At 39.3% G+C, this 15,412-nt stretch overlaps 3 protein-coding genes across 5 annotated transcripts; 1 reads left to right on the top strand and 2 right to left on the bottom strand.

The window, feature by feature from the left end:
• Nucleotides 1-1,462: 1,462 nt before the first annotated feature.
• On the bottom strand, nt 1,463-6,150 carry tdh2 (L-threonine dehydrogenase 2). Of its 2 annotated transcripts, none has more exons than XM_088401247.1 (8): nt 4,864-6,150; nt 4,486-4,528; nt 4,333-4,403; nt 4,088-4,237; nt 3,829-4,001; nt 2,175-2,265; nt 1,816-2,085; nt 1,463-1,723 (listed from the first exon to the last, which is right to left on the bottom strand). In XM_088401247.1, the coding sequence occupies exons 1-8, from the start codon at nt 5,018-5,020 to the stop codon at nt 1,584-1,586; spliced, it is 1,095 nt and encodes a 364-aa protein (XP_088257373.1). In that variant the 5' UTR covers nt 5,021-6,150; the 3' UTR covers nt 1,463-1,583. The 2 variants fall into 2 exon arrangements, with proteins under 2 accessions (XP_088257373.1, XP_088257374.1); XM_088401248.1 differs by having other exon boundaries at nt 1,463-1,720.
• Nucleotides 6,151-6,299: 149 nt separating this feature from the next.
• On the bottom strand, nt 6,300-10,842 carry LOC148385530 (myotubularin-related protein 9). Of its 2 annotated transcripts, XM_088401245.1 has the most exons (11): nt 10,485-10,842; nt 10,279-10,335; nt 9,896-10,004; nt 9,687-9,812; nt 8,732-8,905; nt 8,439-8,656; nt 7,775-7,936; nt 7,542-7,683; nt 7,198-7,418; nt 6,984-7,135; nt 6,300-6,565 (listed from the first exon to the last, which is right to left on the bottom strand). In XM_088401245.1, exons 1-11 carry the CDS (start codon nt 10,667-10,669, stop codon nt 6,465-6,467), a joined length of 1,647 nt encoding a protein of 548 aa, XP_088257371.1. In that variant the 5' UTR covers nt 10,670-10,842; the 3' UTR covers nt 6,300-6,464. The 2 variants fall into 2 exon arrangements, with proteins under 2 accessions (XP_088257371.1, XP_088257372.1); XM_088401246.1 differs by lacking the exon at nt 10,279-10,335 and having other exon boundaries at nt 10,485-10,835.
• Nucleotides 10,843-12,039: 1,197 nt separating this feature from the next.
• fam167b (family with sequence similarity 167 member B) lies at nt 12,040-14,630 on the top strand. Its single transcript, XM_088356328.1, has 2 exons — nt 12,040-12,515; nt 13,574-14,630. The coding sequence occupies exons 1-2, from the start codon at nt 12,255-12,257 to the stop codon at nt 13,835-13,837; spliced, it is 525 nt and encodes a 174-aa protein (XP_088212454.1). The 5' UTR covers nt 12,040-12,254; the 3' UTR covers nt 13,838-14,630.
• Nucleotides 14,631-15,412: the final 782 nt, after the last annotated feature.

Here is a 15,412-nt window from a genome sequence, read left to right as displayed (position 1 = left end):
AACAAGTGCATCAAATAAATACTTCCTGTTATACAATTTAGTATACTTTAAAAATTAAGTGTTTTAAGTGCAATATTTTCATTTTTTTTATCAATCAACTAAAAGATTTTTCGGAGGTTAAAATTCATAATGTACATAATATAGACAATAAATGATTTATATAACTTCATTTTAGATGCGTCAAGACCATTAAACCCGAAAAGAAATGAGGTCATAATAAAAAAATACTTGCATCACGTGTTAGCTTACCCCGCCTTCTTCCTGTCAATTAATCCGCCGCTCAAGCACCTACTCGGAATGGCGGCTCGTTTGGAATCGCTACTGGCAAGGAAAGTTAATTTTAGCAAAGTTTCGGACTGGTTGAAGCATATTCAGGTTGTTCGGAAATACTCTCGAACCCCTTCGGTGACTCGCTCATCCTGGATTCAATGTAGTGCCATCCGTCTAATTCAGGGGTGGGCAATTAATTTTTCCAAGGGGCCACATGAAAAACCTGAGTCGTGTCAGAGGGCCACACCTACGATAACTTAAACCTGCTCAATTTTCTTCCATTGTAAAATGCACTAAATTATTTATTTTAAATAGTTGCTACTAGTAATTAGAAGAATACAATTATTCTGTTTATATTTATATTGAGCTATGTGAAATTGTGTTGTAAAGGTCAAATAAAAAAACTATTATTAATCAGTACAATTTATTCCTAACTTCTTTACATACACGTACGCTACACGGAAGTGCGACGCCTTTCAAAATAAAACAGTTGTATTGTACGTACGACACAAATTTTTATTTATTTTATTTTTTTAAATTACGATTGGCCTCATGACAGGCACGCACAAAGGGCCGGATGTGGCCCGCGGGCCGTAATTTGCCCAGTTTTGGTCTAATTGGTTGACTTGAGCACATTGCCGACTGTTAACAAAAAAATTAGCTCGACAGCTCAGCAGCGTCAATTCGGAATAATCACACTTTAGTCGCTGCTGAGAAAAAAAAAATCTTAAAAATGTCTGCATTGTCTTTGTTGTATTGATGTTGTAATTTGGATGGTTAATGCTGCTAAACAATACTGTATATGTCGTGCAAAATAAAGTCCGAATTTTTTTGGCTCCCTTGGTCCAAACATATCGAACCACACATTTTGATTGATTTTCTTGGTTCAACTTTTTAAAATTAATTTTAAAATAATAATAATAATTATAAGTATCCTTTTGGTTATTCGCCACCAGATGTCACCATTACCTACTGCCCAAAATCAGGTTAAAAAAAATAAAAATCCGCATTAATCTGCTGAATGCTGTGATAGCTTTCTGTTTGCACCTTATTTGGAACATGTTGAAGATAATAAATTTGAAATGAGTGAATATTTGTAAAATATCAATACATTTAGCAGTTTTAACATATTAAATATCTTGTCTTTGTGGTATATTTAATAGAATGCAGGTTGAAAGGAAATAGAAAATCATTGCATTTGGTTTTTATTTCATTGGAATTAGAGTTTGTAAAACAAAACAGAACAAGAGTACATCGTAAATAACTGGACATATGTCATTTCCTGGAAGAAAAAAAAAGTCTTAGTGTTCTAGCTAACTGTGGAACGTCTGTTCTGAACTGTTCTGAATGGAGTGCAGCATGTCCGGAACCAGGTCCTCTAGTCCGAACGCTGGCACCCAGCCCCAATCCCTCCGGGCGTTCGAGTCATCAACCCGCATCGGCCAGCTGTCTGCTGCAAAGACGTAGCCATGATGAGAATATATTGTCAGTTTTCAGTCTTTCATATAGGATGTGCTTCTACTGTAAAATAGATCGTAGTCATACCAATTGTCTGACGGACAGCATCTGGATTGTACGTGACCTTCAGTTGAGGGACATGCTTGCGTATTTCCTGGGCCACCTCCTCTGGAGTGAAGCTTATGGCAGCAATGTTATAGGTACGGAGGGAGAGCTGACACTCAGGGGTCTGCATAAACTCAACAGTGGCACGGTGGCAGTCAGAGATGTGCATCATAGGAAGACGGGTGTCGGGGCGCAGGTAGCACTCATGGTGACCCTTTCTGAGGGCATCATGGAAGATTTGAACTGCGTAGTCTGTGAATAAAGATGGAAAATACTGAGTCTAAAATATCCGTCAAGACTGGATTGTACTGTGTATGTTAGACATTTTCCAATGGTATTACCTGTTGTGCCTCCCCCAGGAAGTGTGTTGAATGATATCACTCCCGGGTAACGTAAGCAGCGGAAGTCCAGGCCATATTTATGATGAAGATACTAAAAGAAATGTATAGAGGTGTTACTCTGTATGAGTCTTGTCTTTTCTATATGCTCTTTTCAATATACTGCAGTGGTGGAGGCATTTATGACAACTTCAAAAAGTATTACGGGGAAAGGCATTGTTGGAATATTTGGCTAAATTAATTTTATGATAATATTATGTTCAGTGGTTAGCAACCATGCCTCCGTTCTGTGGGTTGTGGCATTGGCGGAGCTAGGATCTTTTCCTTTGGGGGCCATGGGGGGCACAAATATCTCAGGAGGTCCACAAAACAAAAAAAGTGCAAATCCACAAAATAATTATTTTTTACCATTTGCTGTCCAACAAAAAATAATGATACTTAATTGACATAAATATTATACACATTATAATAACTATAATTTGGTCACAAATTTAGCAAAAAAAAAACTTTAACACCAGCCTGGTTACTGTAGGCCAGGGGTCACCAACCTTTCTTAAACCGAGAGCTACTTCCTGGGTACTGATTAAGGCAAAGGGCTACCAGTTTGACACACACTTCTGAAATAGCCAATTTGCTCAATTTAGCTTTCACTTTGTGTTATCATTGTCATTTTCAGTTCTCATGTAAGTGTGATTTTAACAAGAACAGCAAAAATACAGTCAAATCTCGGTTTTCGACCACAATCCGTTCCAGAAGGCGGTTCGAGAAGCAAATCGGTCGAATTCCGAATCTATTTTTCCCTTTACAAATAATAGAAAAAAATTTAGTCCGTTCCAAGACTAAAAGAACCCCCCCTTTTTTTTTTAAACATTTTTTTCATTTGCGCATTTTTGCCCGATCGCACAACTGCAGCGCACCGCCGAACGCGCAACCGTAGCGCTGGTCGCATTATTGTGACAGAGCCGTCGCTGAAATTTAGAAAATATTCTTAAAGTCCTGATGTACTTTCCAAAATTTAAGTGGACCTCAGTGCGCGGGGAGCTTTATTTGGTCCGATCGCGCAACCGCAGCGCGCCGGGCGCTCAGTGTCGCATTGCTTTAAGAGCGTCTTTGTGTTTTAGGGTGGCTTTACTGCTCCCACTTGCTTTCTTTGGAGGCATGATTAGGGGTTAATACAATCCTCAAAGTAACGAAAATACCATAACCACAGATTCAGTCGGCATCCGGGCCGCGCAGTCGGATTTTCCCGGGTTCTCATCTAGTGAGGTTCGACCTATGAATTTTGTTCAACAACCGAAGCAAAAAATCTCGAATTTTTTATTCAAATTCCGACTTGTTCGAGAACCGGGACGTTCAGAAACCGAGGTTTGACTGTAAAATAAATAGATGCAGCTCACTGACAAGTGCCGCTATTTGAGCTAATTTTAGAACAGTCCTGCGGGCGACTCATGCGGTCCTCACGGGCTACCTGGTGCCCGCGGGCACCGTGTTGGTGACCCCTGCCGTAGGCTTTGGTTGATTGCGACATATGACAATCAGTCATAGTAAAGGTGCCGAGTTGATTTTGATAGATTTGTGAATAAAGGTATCGTAGAAAATTTAAAATGGAGACCACTTTTTGAGCAAATATTATGTACGGTGTTCAAAACTGATCTACCTCTCCCATGAGTTCACCGTGAACTTTGGACACGCCATAGATGGTTTGTGGTCTTTGGACACAGAGGTCAGGCACTGGATCACGAGGAGAGGAAGGACCAAATGCTCCAATGGTGCTAGGCATAAAAATGCGCAGGCTGTTCTCCAAAGCCAAATCCAGCACATTATGTAGACCTTAATTAGAAACAGATTGTAGTACCTGTATAATAATAATTAGCATAATAAATGTATCATGTGTAATGGTGTGTGTTTAAACAAACCTGTGATGTTGATTTTGCGAGCTAAAGCCACATTAGCTTCCCCAACAGCACTCAACAGAGCACTGTAGTGGATAAGCCAGTTGATGCGGTTATTCACAATGACTTCTCTCAGATGTTTGTAGTCCAACACATCAGCATATACAAATGGTCCTGATGGAGAAAGAATGGAGTTTAGTGATTGCTTCATATTATGATTGGATGTTAACTAATTAGGATCCAAATAAATTGAGTAATGCAGAACTTACCACTATTAAAAACATGAGGCAGGGGCTTCTTTATGTCTGAGAGAATTACATTCTCTGTTCCATATTCTTTCCTGATCAACAATTAAAGCACCGTTTCATCAATTTTTCCTACGTATTTTTTTTCATGGTGAATGAATTTCTGAAATGTCTCACCTGAGCATTTGGGCAAGCCCCACACCTAACTGTCCAAGTCCACCTGCATACAAAGGCAAGCTTACTATTTCCATTATAGAAATCCTTTTTTTTTTAATGTGGGTTCCCAAATTGAATCCCGAGACAAAACATGAGAGCATGTTTATTATTATTATTATTATTATTATTATTATATTATTATTATTATTTATTCTACACACAGCTACACTGCTTATGTGAGTGAAAATAGTATCCTACAGCAGGAACACAGTAAACACAGCACAACAGCACATGCATGCGTGTATAATTATTTTAACCATTATAACAATATTTAATCAATTATCACGACTTAAAATAAAATGCACAAGCATTAATTCCCACAGTTTCTAACAACCTTACCGGTGATGAGGACTCGTGGGTTTTCCTGATCAGTTGGTGGATTGGAAGTTTCTTTGCTGTTCCACCTGCTCATGTGTCCATGTATGCAGCGGAAGCTACAATGGGACAAAGTCTGCATCCTCAGACCACCACGACACAACAGATCCAGCCTGGCCATTACACCAGATTGTCCAGTAGTAGTCTTGACAAAATTTGGTCAAATTCAACCCCTAGCATGCTGCAGAGTCTGGAACGTGTAGGCCTTGTTTGAAAAGAATACTCTTTTCAAGTTTGATACATTTGAATCATCACACCAACCGACCTAAAACATTTGCCTTAAAAAAAAAAAATTCCAGATGAAGATGATGATTCTCAATGCAAGCGATGCAAGATTAGTCCATTGGACGAGTTCACTCAATTTTCCATGTCAGTTGTAGAAACTCATGGAGGCTTTGTGGTTCTTGTCTACATGTTACAGTCTCGTGCAATTATGCCCCCCGCCTATGCATAATGCTGACATGCTGTGCAAAGGGATTTGCATTGTGAAGGGCATTTAGCTGAGCTTAACAAGACTAGTGGGTATGTCCACGATTCAGCCTTTGACTGATAACGTACTGTGTATTCAACAGCATGGGAGTTGTTTGCAAAAGTAGGAAACTATATAATTGGTAAGAATAGTAAACATGTAGTACAAGAGTAAATTTGTGTGCCTCATGCCATTTACAAATTGCTCATTTTGATTTTACAAGGTTAAGCACTGGCACGTTTTGTGCTTTTTGAGTGCACAGTGGTTTTCATTGTTATTTTAAAATGACTAAGATATTATAACATCGAATCCAAGGTCCACAATTCGTTCTTAAACTATTCTTTACAAAACCCATTTGGCTTTACACCAGGGGTGTCAATCTCATTTTTTTCACGGGCTGCATTGTACTCGTAGCTTCTTTCGGAGGGCCATTATGACTGTCAACACAAATAAATGTATGAGCACCTCATTATATACAGTAAAAGCTACAAAACAAACCGACAAACAACTTGTTTTCAAATCAGACGAGTAAAAACTGGTAAAATATTTAAAAAAAAGATATTAAAAGTGAAGACAATTTGCAATTCTAGTAATGACACGAATTTGATGCACAATTTGTCTTCGCGGGCCACATAAAATGATGTGGTGGGCCGTATTTGGCCCCCGGGCCTTGAGTTTGACACCTGTGCTTTACACATTTAAACGTTGTACAATACAATGTACCTTACCGAGGTGAAACTCTAAAATGTACAAATTCTGTACCCCTGACACTTGCCCTTAGCAGCTTAAAAACATACCTGTACATTTTAGAGCTAGAAAATAATATAAAACTTTTTAGCCGCATCTCAGTGTGGATAGAAATTATGACATTGGCGCAAACTTTCCTCAAATTTGGATAGTGAAGTAACAGCACTTATGAACTCTCATGAACTAAATCTTAAGCTTTGGTTTCATTGTATACAAAAATCACTTAATATATTTTAAACCAATTAGAAAATACAATTCAGTCAGTGGAAAAGAGTATCAATATAAAATTCCTACTGGAAGACAATTAAATCATGCTTTTCCTAATCAATTCTTCATTGACAAATGATCATCAGCTGAGTGGCAACTTCTCCCACTCAATAACCATGTTCCTTATTTCCTCCTGGACCAATTCCAGGTGACGAGTCTGTTGGGTCCATCTCAGAAAATAGCCTGTAAAAAGACACACCCTGAAAACTTGACACAGAAAATTAGAAAGCACCGTAGAATTAAATTTTTATCGATATTCTGAGGTGGATTCACTGGCGGAGCAAGAAGGGGAGCCGTAGAGGCTCTAAAATATTTCCCAATCTTTACAGTATTTTTCCCCAGATTTCAACATCTCCCGTAGAGAACACATTGAATTTTTATGAGTTTTTTTTTTCAAGAATTTCAGGGGTTTGTGAGACACATACTTGGCACCCAAACAAAAAAATCCTAGCTCCGCCAGTTGCTGGGCACAACATTTTTAATGTCAAAGTTAAATGGAAAAATATTTTGCATTTTACTATCAACAGATGATCTGAATGCTACCTCTCCGTTTCATCACAAAAACGAATCAATCTTGAATCCACATGTTAACAAAGCTCACCCCTCCATAGCTGTAAAGATTGTGGGTGGACTGAGGGCCAGATGGCCAGTTCATTGGGCTCATATAGTGGGTTGGTGTACTGCTCGCTTTCCTGTGGCTTCAGCAGGGCCCGAAACAAACAATGAGTCTTGTCCTTCACTTGGAGAGCACAGCTAGGAAGGAAGGCCAATGTCAGGTTTTGCATATTAGTGAAAAATACTGAAGCCTGACTGACCGTTCCATCTCGCTGTTACAGAGGAAGGTGCCATAGTCCGAGGCATAGGCTTCGGTAGCCAACCTGAGGAGCAGTGCCTCCGAGAAGCCGAGCGCAAGTGGGAACTGGCACCATAACTGCCACACACAGTCCAGCAGCAACAAGAACATTGGACATTCCTGCTGGAGACGAGCGTGTGAGAAGGCAGAGTGGGAACATCGCTGCTGGAATGGGTGTCCAGCCTGTAGGATAGACAAATTCAAAAAGAAAAAATAGAATTTTAGAACACATTAGGTCTGATCAACTCCACAGTAAAATTCAATGGCTTTACGACCATTTAAAAAGAGAATTTTGATTTCACATACCTGTACAAACTCCCTCTCTAAAAGTCTCAGAAAGCCTTCCAGTGAACGACAACTTGGGTCCATAATGAGTTGCGCCAGAGTGCTAATAAGTAACGTGGCATCTGTCCCTTCAGAGCCGTGAACAAGAACTGAGTGACCATCTCTGGATAAATCAAAGAGAAACCATGCAAATGATAATAACAATAAAAGTAATTAAAATGGGAAGCTTTATGACGGGGGTGTATTATTCTTACCTCTCCACACATTCTGCCAGCAGGCCAGCAGTTGACAAAGCAGTTTGGACATGAGACATCCACTTGGAATTTTCTAGCTTACTGAGCCAGCGATCCATATTTGGGGACTTGTCACCATAGGCGTCCACCACCTTGATTAGACTCTCCTGGAGGGTTTTACCCCTGTATAGATATAATTATTATCTACTGCTGTATCGGAATTTTCAAACTTTTTACTCTGAGTATCAACGCTTTTAAGAACTGATACAGTAGAATTAGTGTTGTACAATGTCGACCCATGTGCTGATATTCTGGATGTTGTGGACAGTTTTTAGTGTCCATAACTAAAAAAAACAAAAAGATTTACATTGAGATAGTCGGCCCTGTATTTAGAGAAATCTCAACTAAACTGCGGGTCACCCATGGTCTGTTGGTCACCTATGATCTGGATGTAAGGTGATCTCAAAGTGCCCACTTCACAGATTTGTGATCTTCCTAGCCAACTTTACACGATAGTATGTTTGTAGAGCATCAAATCAAATTCTGCTTCCACTATGTCAAAAACTATACTTTGCCGCTTTGATTGGAAGCGACTCAACTTGACTGTGTTCACGCTCACAATGGCGCAAAACTCTCTTTTTTTAACTGTGTCAATTTGGGAGCACATAGTGTTATGTCCACACACCTTTCCATGTGTCTATGTAGTCTCTTCCAGTTGCTGTAGAATGATTTGGACTCAAACCCGCCACCCATCATCCTTGCCTGCTGTGCTTGCTGTGCTGATCGTGTGTCGATAATATAACTTTTGTCTGAGTCCCCCATCACAGTCTGCAAGAGGAGCTCATCTTCCATGCAACGCTTCCGGTTGGCTCCCGTCAGCGGCTGACCGCTGCGCAAAATTACCTGAAAATGGGCTTTGTTTGCTTTTCAAAACAACAAGGCTACTATGAATAAAAGTTGGAGGGACCATGGCCTCACCATGCCATTCTTCCTATGGTAGTAGCAGAGGACAGGGAAGCGTCCGCCCTGTCTGAATTTGGCAACCTTTTTCAGTGCATCATCATTGATCGCCTTGGGGACAATGACAGCTGGAGGATAAGAGGGGCATACTGAGTAGTCTTGGTTCACAGTGCTCAGTCTCCACCTTTCATGCTGCAAACAAAGAAGGCGCTGTCAAAGCATGACAAGGCAAATAAATGACTGAAAACCATCCATCCATCTATCTGTCCGTCCATCCAACTAAACCATCCATCTGTCCGTCCGTCCATCCACCCGTCCGTCCATCCATCCATCCATCCATCCATCCATCCATCCATCCATCCATCCATCCATCCATCCATCCATCCATCCATCCATCCATCCATCCATCCATCCATCCATCCATCCATCCATCCATCCATCCATCCATCCATCCATCCATCCATCCATCCATCCATCCATCCATCCATCCATCCATCCATCCATCCATCCATCCATCCATCTGGAACATTTCTCAGCATTCACAAAAGAGTTCTGAGGGAAGCCCCTCACACATCAAGGCGTTTCTCTATTGTTTATCCCTCTATTTTCTAAACTCCTTATCTTCATTAGTGTCAGTCACAGGTAAATTGGAACTTATCCCGACTGACTTTTGAGTGAGATGCAAGTCTTTTTATTGTTCTTCAGACAAGCGCCTCAGGAGAAATGGTATTCTTTAGCAGTAAAGAGGAAATTCTCCGCATAGCTAACTTAAACGTTGGTGCCGAGGCGAATCACTGTCACAAACGTTATATTGCTGCTGCAAGATAAAGTTGTAAACTTTGGAATAGGGGATGTCCTAATTCTTGACCCCCACTACCTTCTGTTTCCCTGGCATTTTCCTGTCATGTGATTGTTGGCTCATTGTTTGGAAAATGGTACCAAGAGACATACTCTGCTGTATTTACAATCTTACAAGTTCCTCCATTTCAGTGTAATGCCTTTCAGGGGTAGAGAGGCCCCAATGGTCCTGGAGGCTGGCATTGGAGGGTCGGTAAAAGAAAGGATACATCTCTGCCACACAATTCAAACTGGACAGGGTCTGAAGAAAACAACAGTTAATGCTGTGAATGTGTAAAAGAAACTTCCAGCTTTTGGTTACCTAATACCAATGATTTCATGTACCTCAATAGATTGCGCAATGTTAAGACATTGCTCCATGCCTGGGATGTCAAGCTGGAGCACACGCAGATCTTTACACTTGATGATGATGGTCCCGGAGGATTCTGTAGTTCTACATACAAACACAGAGCAAAATAGCCTCTGTGACTGCTTCCCCCTTTAGATTCTAGCTGTGCAGAAAATTAGACTTGCACAACTTTGTTACATGGGGCTTCCGCTTGCTGTAAAAAAAAGTTTTATAGCTGCAGCAGACAAGTAGTAGCTGTTAGTAATAGCAAGCCACACACGCGACAGCGAGGAAGAGCTTTAGTAATGTAGCATATTTCCTGTGGGCTGTAGAGGTGCAACAAACTGCTGACACATTGCAACACAAGTGAGCCTCCAACCTGTTGCTGCTGCCGGCATTAGGAAAGAGGCCGAAGTAGTTCAAAAGGTTTTCCACACTGCATTTGAGGAATTAAGGTGTTAGATATTGGACAACCTATGTGTAAATTAGAGTATGAATTAATCAGAGCAAGATATATCATGCTGTTTGAGCATCTTAATGTTAAGAAGGAAAAAGGTTATTAGAATATGACGATGCTTCTCTCACCTTTTCTCAACAGCATCAATGTTTCTGAGGAGCAACAGAAACTGCCGGCAGCTTTTCTCCTCCCTGTCCGAGAAGAGCAAGTGGTGGCCGGTGATGCACAAGGTGCCCTTGCTGGGAGGGTGCAGAGGCTGCTGGAGCACAACATCTTCTACATTGGCGGTCTTAATGTGCTCAGAAAACTCCATTCAACTCAAATCAAATACCAGCAAACTTTGAGGGCATATAAAGTAGCTCAACTTGAAATCACTTCCCTGCCTGCACTAAAATGAAAGAAAACTACAGTGCACTACTACAGCTCCTCCTCTTGTTCCTCCTCCTTCTTCTCCTCCCCTTTTCACGATAAGAACATAAATAGAAGTGGTTCTCCCATCTCCTCTTTGAGCATAGGCCCGAACATGCATGCATATTCCTAACATTGTTGCAAGCTGTTGCACGATTGAGGATGCAAAAATTATGAGTGCATTTCCACTTTGTCTCAGTTTCTTTCTTCCTTAATCTTACAGCTGTGTAAATAATTTGCAGATAAAAAACACACACAAAAAAACAGTTCTTAAAAAAGCTAAATGGATATGTGGCTAGTTGTTATGCACAGTATTGTCATTCAACAATGCCTCAGTTCTTATTTTTAAACTGTCACTAAAAGGAAACGTTTAAGGAAATGTTTAAACGCGCGTGCACACACATGCGCACGCAGGTTTGACGCTCAAAATCCACTTGCAATACGTAAAAAACCCGCTAGATGTCGACAAAGTGCAACATTTAATTGAAAGAGTAAAGGAACGTACACTTGAACGTACTTATATCCCCTTGCTAATGAAAGAAAAACGAACAATGACCTTTAAAATGACTTAACAAAACAATTCTTAAAATTGTATGGACATTTTCTAATAAAAATCTGATTTTATTTATTTTTGTGGTCCAACAGAATTGTCTTTAAAAACAAGCTAATGAAAATGGCACTGTCAACAAATATGGTATCATCACTGAATGGAAAATTCTGAAATGCACAAGTCATAATTCTACTGGGACAATATTGTCGATTGTGGCTTTTTCATTACACGTGCAAAACACAACAGGCCAAATCCGTGCTACTAAAAATATAAAAATATGAATGGCTAAAAAAGATATCAAACTATTCAGAGAAGTCACGACATAAACACAACATATTTGTGATAGGAGCTGAAACTTCAAGTTGTGAAGTTGTGTACTTTTCTTCTGAGTGAATCAACGAGATGCCAAAATACCTGTTGAGACATGTTAAAGACTCAACCTGGCCATTTAGATTTTCTTTCTTTCTTTCTTTCTTTCTTTCTTTCTTTCTTTCTTTCTTTCTTTCTTTCTTTCTTTCTTTCTTTCTTTCTTTCTTTCTTTCTTTCTTTCTTTCTTTCTTTCTTTCTTTCTTTCTTTCTTTCTTTCTCAGAGGGATACTAGCAAATTTGTCTACGTATGTAAAAAAAAAAAATAATATTTTCCTGCTCATTATGGAAATTGGTTGCGAAGAGTTTGAGTTACGTCACATTAAGAATGACGAGGGACTTCCAAGTGGCACTTGTTTTCTCCACAGCGTTTCATTTGAGACGGCCAATCAAATCTATCAGCGGTTTACCGTTGCATTCTAAACTAATAATGTTTTGCCTTTGCTATCGGGCAGGCGCCATGGGCGGTCACTGCCTCTCCGCTCTTGCTCTTAAAAGGAAGTGCAGACCTGTTGCGCGTCTAGAGCCAAGTGTCCAGAAACGATTCCAGTAATATCCCCCTATAGCTGTTCGCATGGATTCCAAACACTCTGCAGACGAGGCAGACACGGAAAGTCTGGATAGCTTGAAGGCGCTCACCGAAAAGCTCAAGTTAGAGACTCGCAGACCGTCCTATCTGGAGTGGCAGGAGAGGCTGCAGAGCGGACCTTGGAGAGACAAGAATCAGGACCCTGACCGAGCCAATTCAACGCACAGCAGTTCAGACGTGGTCGTACAAAACATTTGTGGCTTTGACACTATTGATGACGCTTTGGACTTTCTCAGAAAAGAGTTGGTAAGCGACACAGAAGATTTTTTTTTTTTACTTTTGTATAACCTGCATCCATTCACAACATTAGGTACACCTGCCCAATTTTAGATTCATTACAAGAGTCCAAGGGCTGCATCAAAATGGACAGGTGGGTCAGCTAGGTTATTGGAAAGCATAAAAATAAAATAGTTCTTTTAATAAAGAAAATGGAAAGAGTAAAAATAAAATAGTTCTTTTAATAAAGAAAATGGAAAGAGTAAAAATAAAATAGTTTCTTCTTTTAATAAAGAAAATACATCTTTTCTTTTAGATTGTTTTTATTTCTTTAATCATCATCATCACATAGCCATCCGTTTTTTTTAGATATTTTCATATTTTGTCTTTAAATTTGATCAATAAACGCTTGTGCAGTATGAATTTTACCATATATTGTAATTTGTAATTCACCTAACCCTTAATTCATAAATATTACTCAATATACATATTACTATTATATAATATATAATATTCTTTATTATTTTATCATTATCATTATTATTATTATTCATTTATTTTTAATGTAATCCCTGAGTCATAATTTGTCGTAAAAGAGATTCATAACTTGAAGCAGCTCTCAAGATGTTTACCTACACCAATGCAAATTAGTATCACAATATAAGAATTACTTGAAAAATGCTATAAGTCTCAAACATTGTTAGTCAATGTAAGCATTATTGTCTGTTATTTTTGACTCAGTAATTTGCATTTGTACCTGGTTGGTGAGTATGTAAAATAAATTGTGCAACAGTAAACAGGAATGTCATCAAACCCATTTCCTGTCCTTGTTACTGCAGATCACATGATCTGTATATTTCTGCCACGTTGAGGGTTAAGATCGAAAAGAGTCTCTATTCAAACACTCAATAATCACTACAACAAAACAATGAGTTGACCTTCAACATGGTGGTGGAAGATGTCACAAGAAAACCATCCATTACCTTACCCATCTCTTTTTTAATTTAAAGGCTTAATCAATGTCATTCACAAAAGCCCATTTTCTGTCTGCCTAAAATTCTTTCTCACATCACCTCACCATCCTTAAGAGGGAGATGCAAGACCAGGACAACCATCTGGCCCGTCAGCTGATCCGTCTTCGTGGGGAGATCAATAAGCTGAAAGTGGAGCAGGTGTGCGAGCGCCACAAAGAAATGCTGGACAATGCGACATACGAGCTGGAGGAGTGCGGTGAGGAGTCCGATCTGTTGTGTGACATCCCCATGAAGGCCACTTTTGCTTTGTCCACCCCACTGAAACATCTGGGCCTCACCAAGATGAATATCAACTCCAGACGTTTCTCACTGTGTTAAAGCCTCATCCCTTCCTCCTGATGAGTATTAAGTTTGACTTGACTTTCACCAAACAATGAGTCCTATTTACTTTTTGGGAGCGCCAAAGTGTCAATAAAAGGAAGCTATTTACTTTGTGCTTAGCAGTGTGTCATGTGGATGAGCAAGACTATCAACATTTTATTAGGTACATCGACACAATCTAATGAAATAAAATGATCCCTGTTCAAACATGATAATGATTAGTTTTGTTTGGCACTTTTCTGTACAATCATTTTGATTAGCAATGGCTTGTTCAAACCTAATTCGATTACACAATGAAAAGGGTCTTATTTTTTGTGTTTCTTAAGTGTTATCATAGGTTTGTGTGGAAAAAATTCAAAATTAATTCTTAACTAAAATCTTTCAAAATTGTAGAATAATATAAATTTGTTTCACTTAAATGTGTGTTCTTAAGAAACCACACATCTATGAATTTCTTTTTTTAAAGAGTACAAAAGTAACATGATTTATGAATGAGGGGCACGCTTTTAAGACTTTTATGAACACATGGGCATTTTAGTCGTGTGGTCTAACACTGGCACTTTGACATTGTTTCCTCATAACCCTAAATATCTCGATGATCTCATCACAGAGATACTGTTTTACATTATAATGTGCAAAAATTAGCACACTTGCCCTATTACCTTACAACATTCAAATGACTTGCCTGACTATATAATACAATATAGATAATATTGTAATGTAATTTACTGTATCTGTAAAATGTATACTTGTCATTGCAACTTAATATTAAAAGAAACCTCTGCTAGTACCTCTGCCACCTACCTCTTTTGAATATTTACAATGAATACAATGTGGGCTATGACAATACCTGAATGTTAAAAAAAAAACAGTAGATAATTAGAAACATTGGCACAGAATTGATAAGAGAAACATTTGAATATGGCCAGGTCCAGAAAGTAAAATCCCTGCCACAGTTGGGCTAAGCCGCAAGTGGTGCTTCTTCTCAACCAGCAAGTGAACAAGCTCGTTTCCACAACATCAAGGCAAATGAGATAGTTTGATGTTCAAAATGATTGAGTCACATCATAATAAAAGCAAGCAAAAAAAAAAAAAATCAAGTGAGTCATGTGGTTAGCATGTCTGCATCAGTCAGAATGTGCTCAGACCTTTCTGTGTGGAGTTTTTCTGTTTTCGCCCATTCCCAAAACTTGCACAACAGGTTAATTGAGGCCTCTACATTGGTGTGAATGTGTGTATTGCTATACGTGGAAGCTGTTGAAAATGGAACATCTACTCTATATTTTGACCAATTTTTCACTTTTTGTCCCATCTCACGTGTCATCCATTTTTCCTTTAAGATGTCACCCTTATAGGAAGGCTCCCCAAGGAGGAAGAGGAGCCCCATACATATTTGGGACACAATTAGTCAAACAAGAAATTAATATGGTGGTTAGCTCACAATTGGGAGGTTCAAATTTCAGCACTTTGGAGTTTGCATGTTTCTTTTTCTCACCTGCCACATACCTGCAGGTTGATCAATAATGGTCCACAAGTGTGAATGTGAGTGGCTGGCAAATAGTCTGCAGTCAC

Source organism: Syngnathus floridae, chromosome 16 (genome assembly GCF_059516105.1).
Source record: "Syngnathus floridae isolate MCC-2025c chromosome 16, RoL_Sflo_1.0, whole genome shotgun sequence".
In the NCBI taxonomy this organism is placed as follows: domain Eukaryota; kingdom Metazoa; phylum Chordata; class Actinopteri; order Syngnathiformes; family Syngnathidae; genus Syngnathus; species Syngnathus floridae.
Note: the sequence above shows the minus strand (reverse complement) of the source record. Positions and strands in the feature narration are given on the sequence as shown.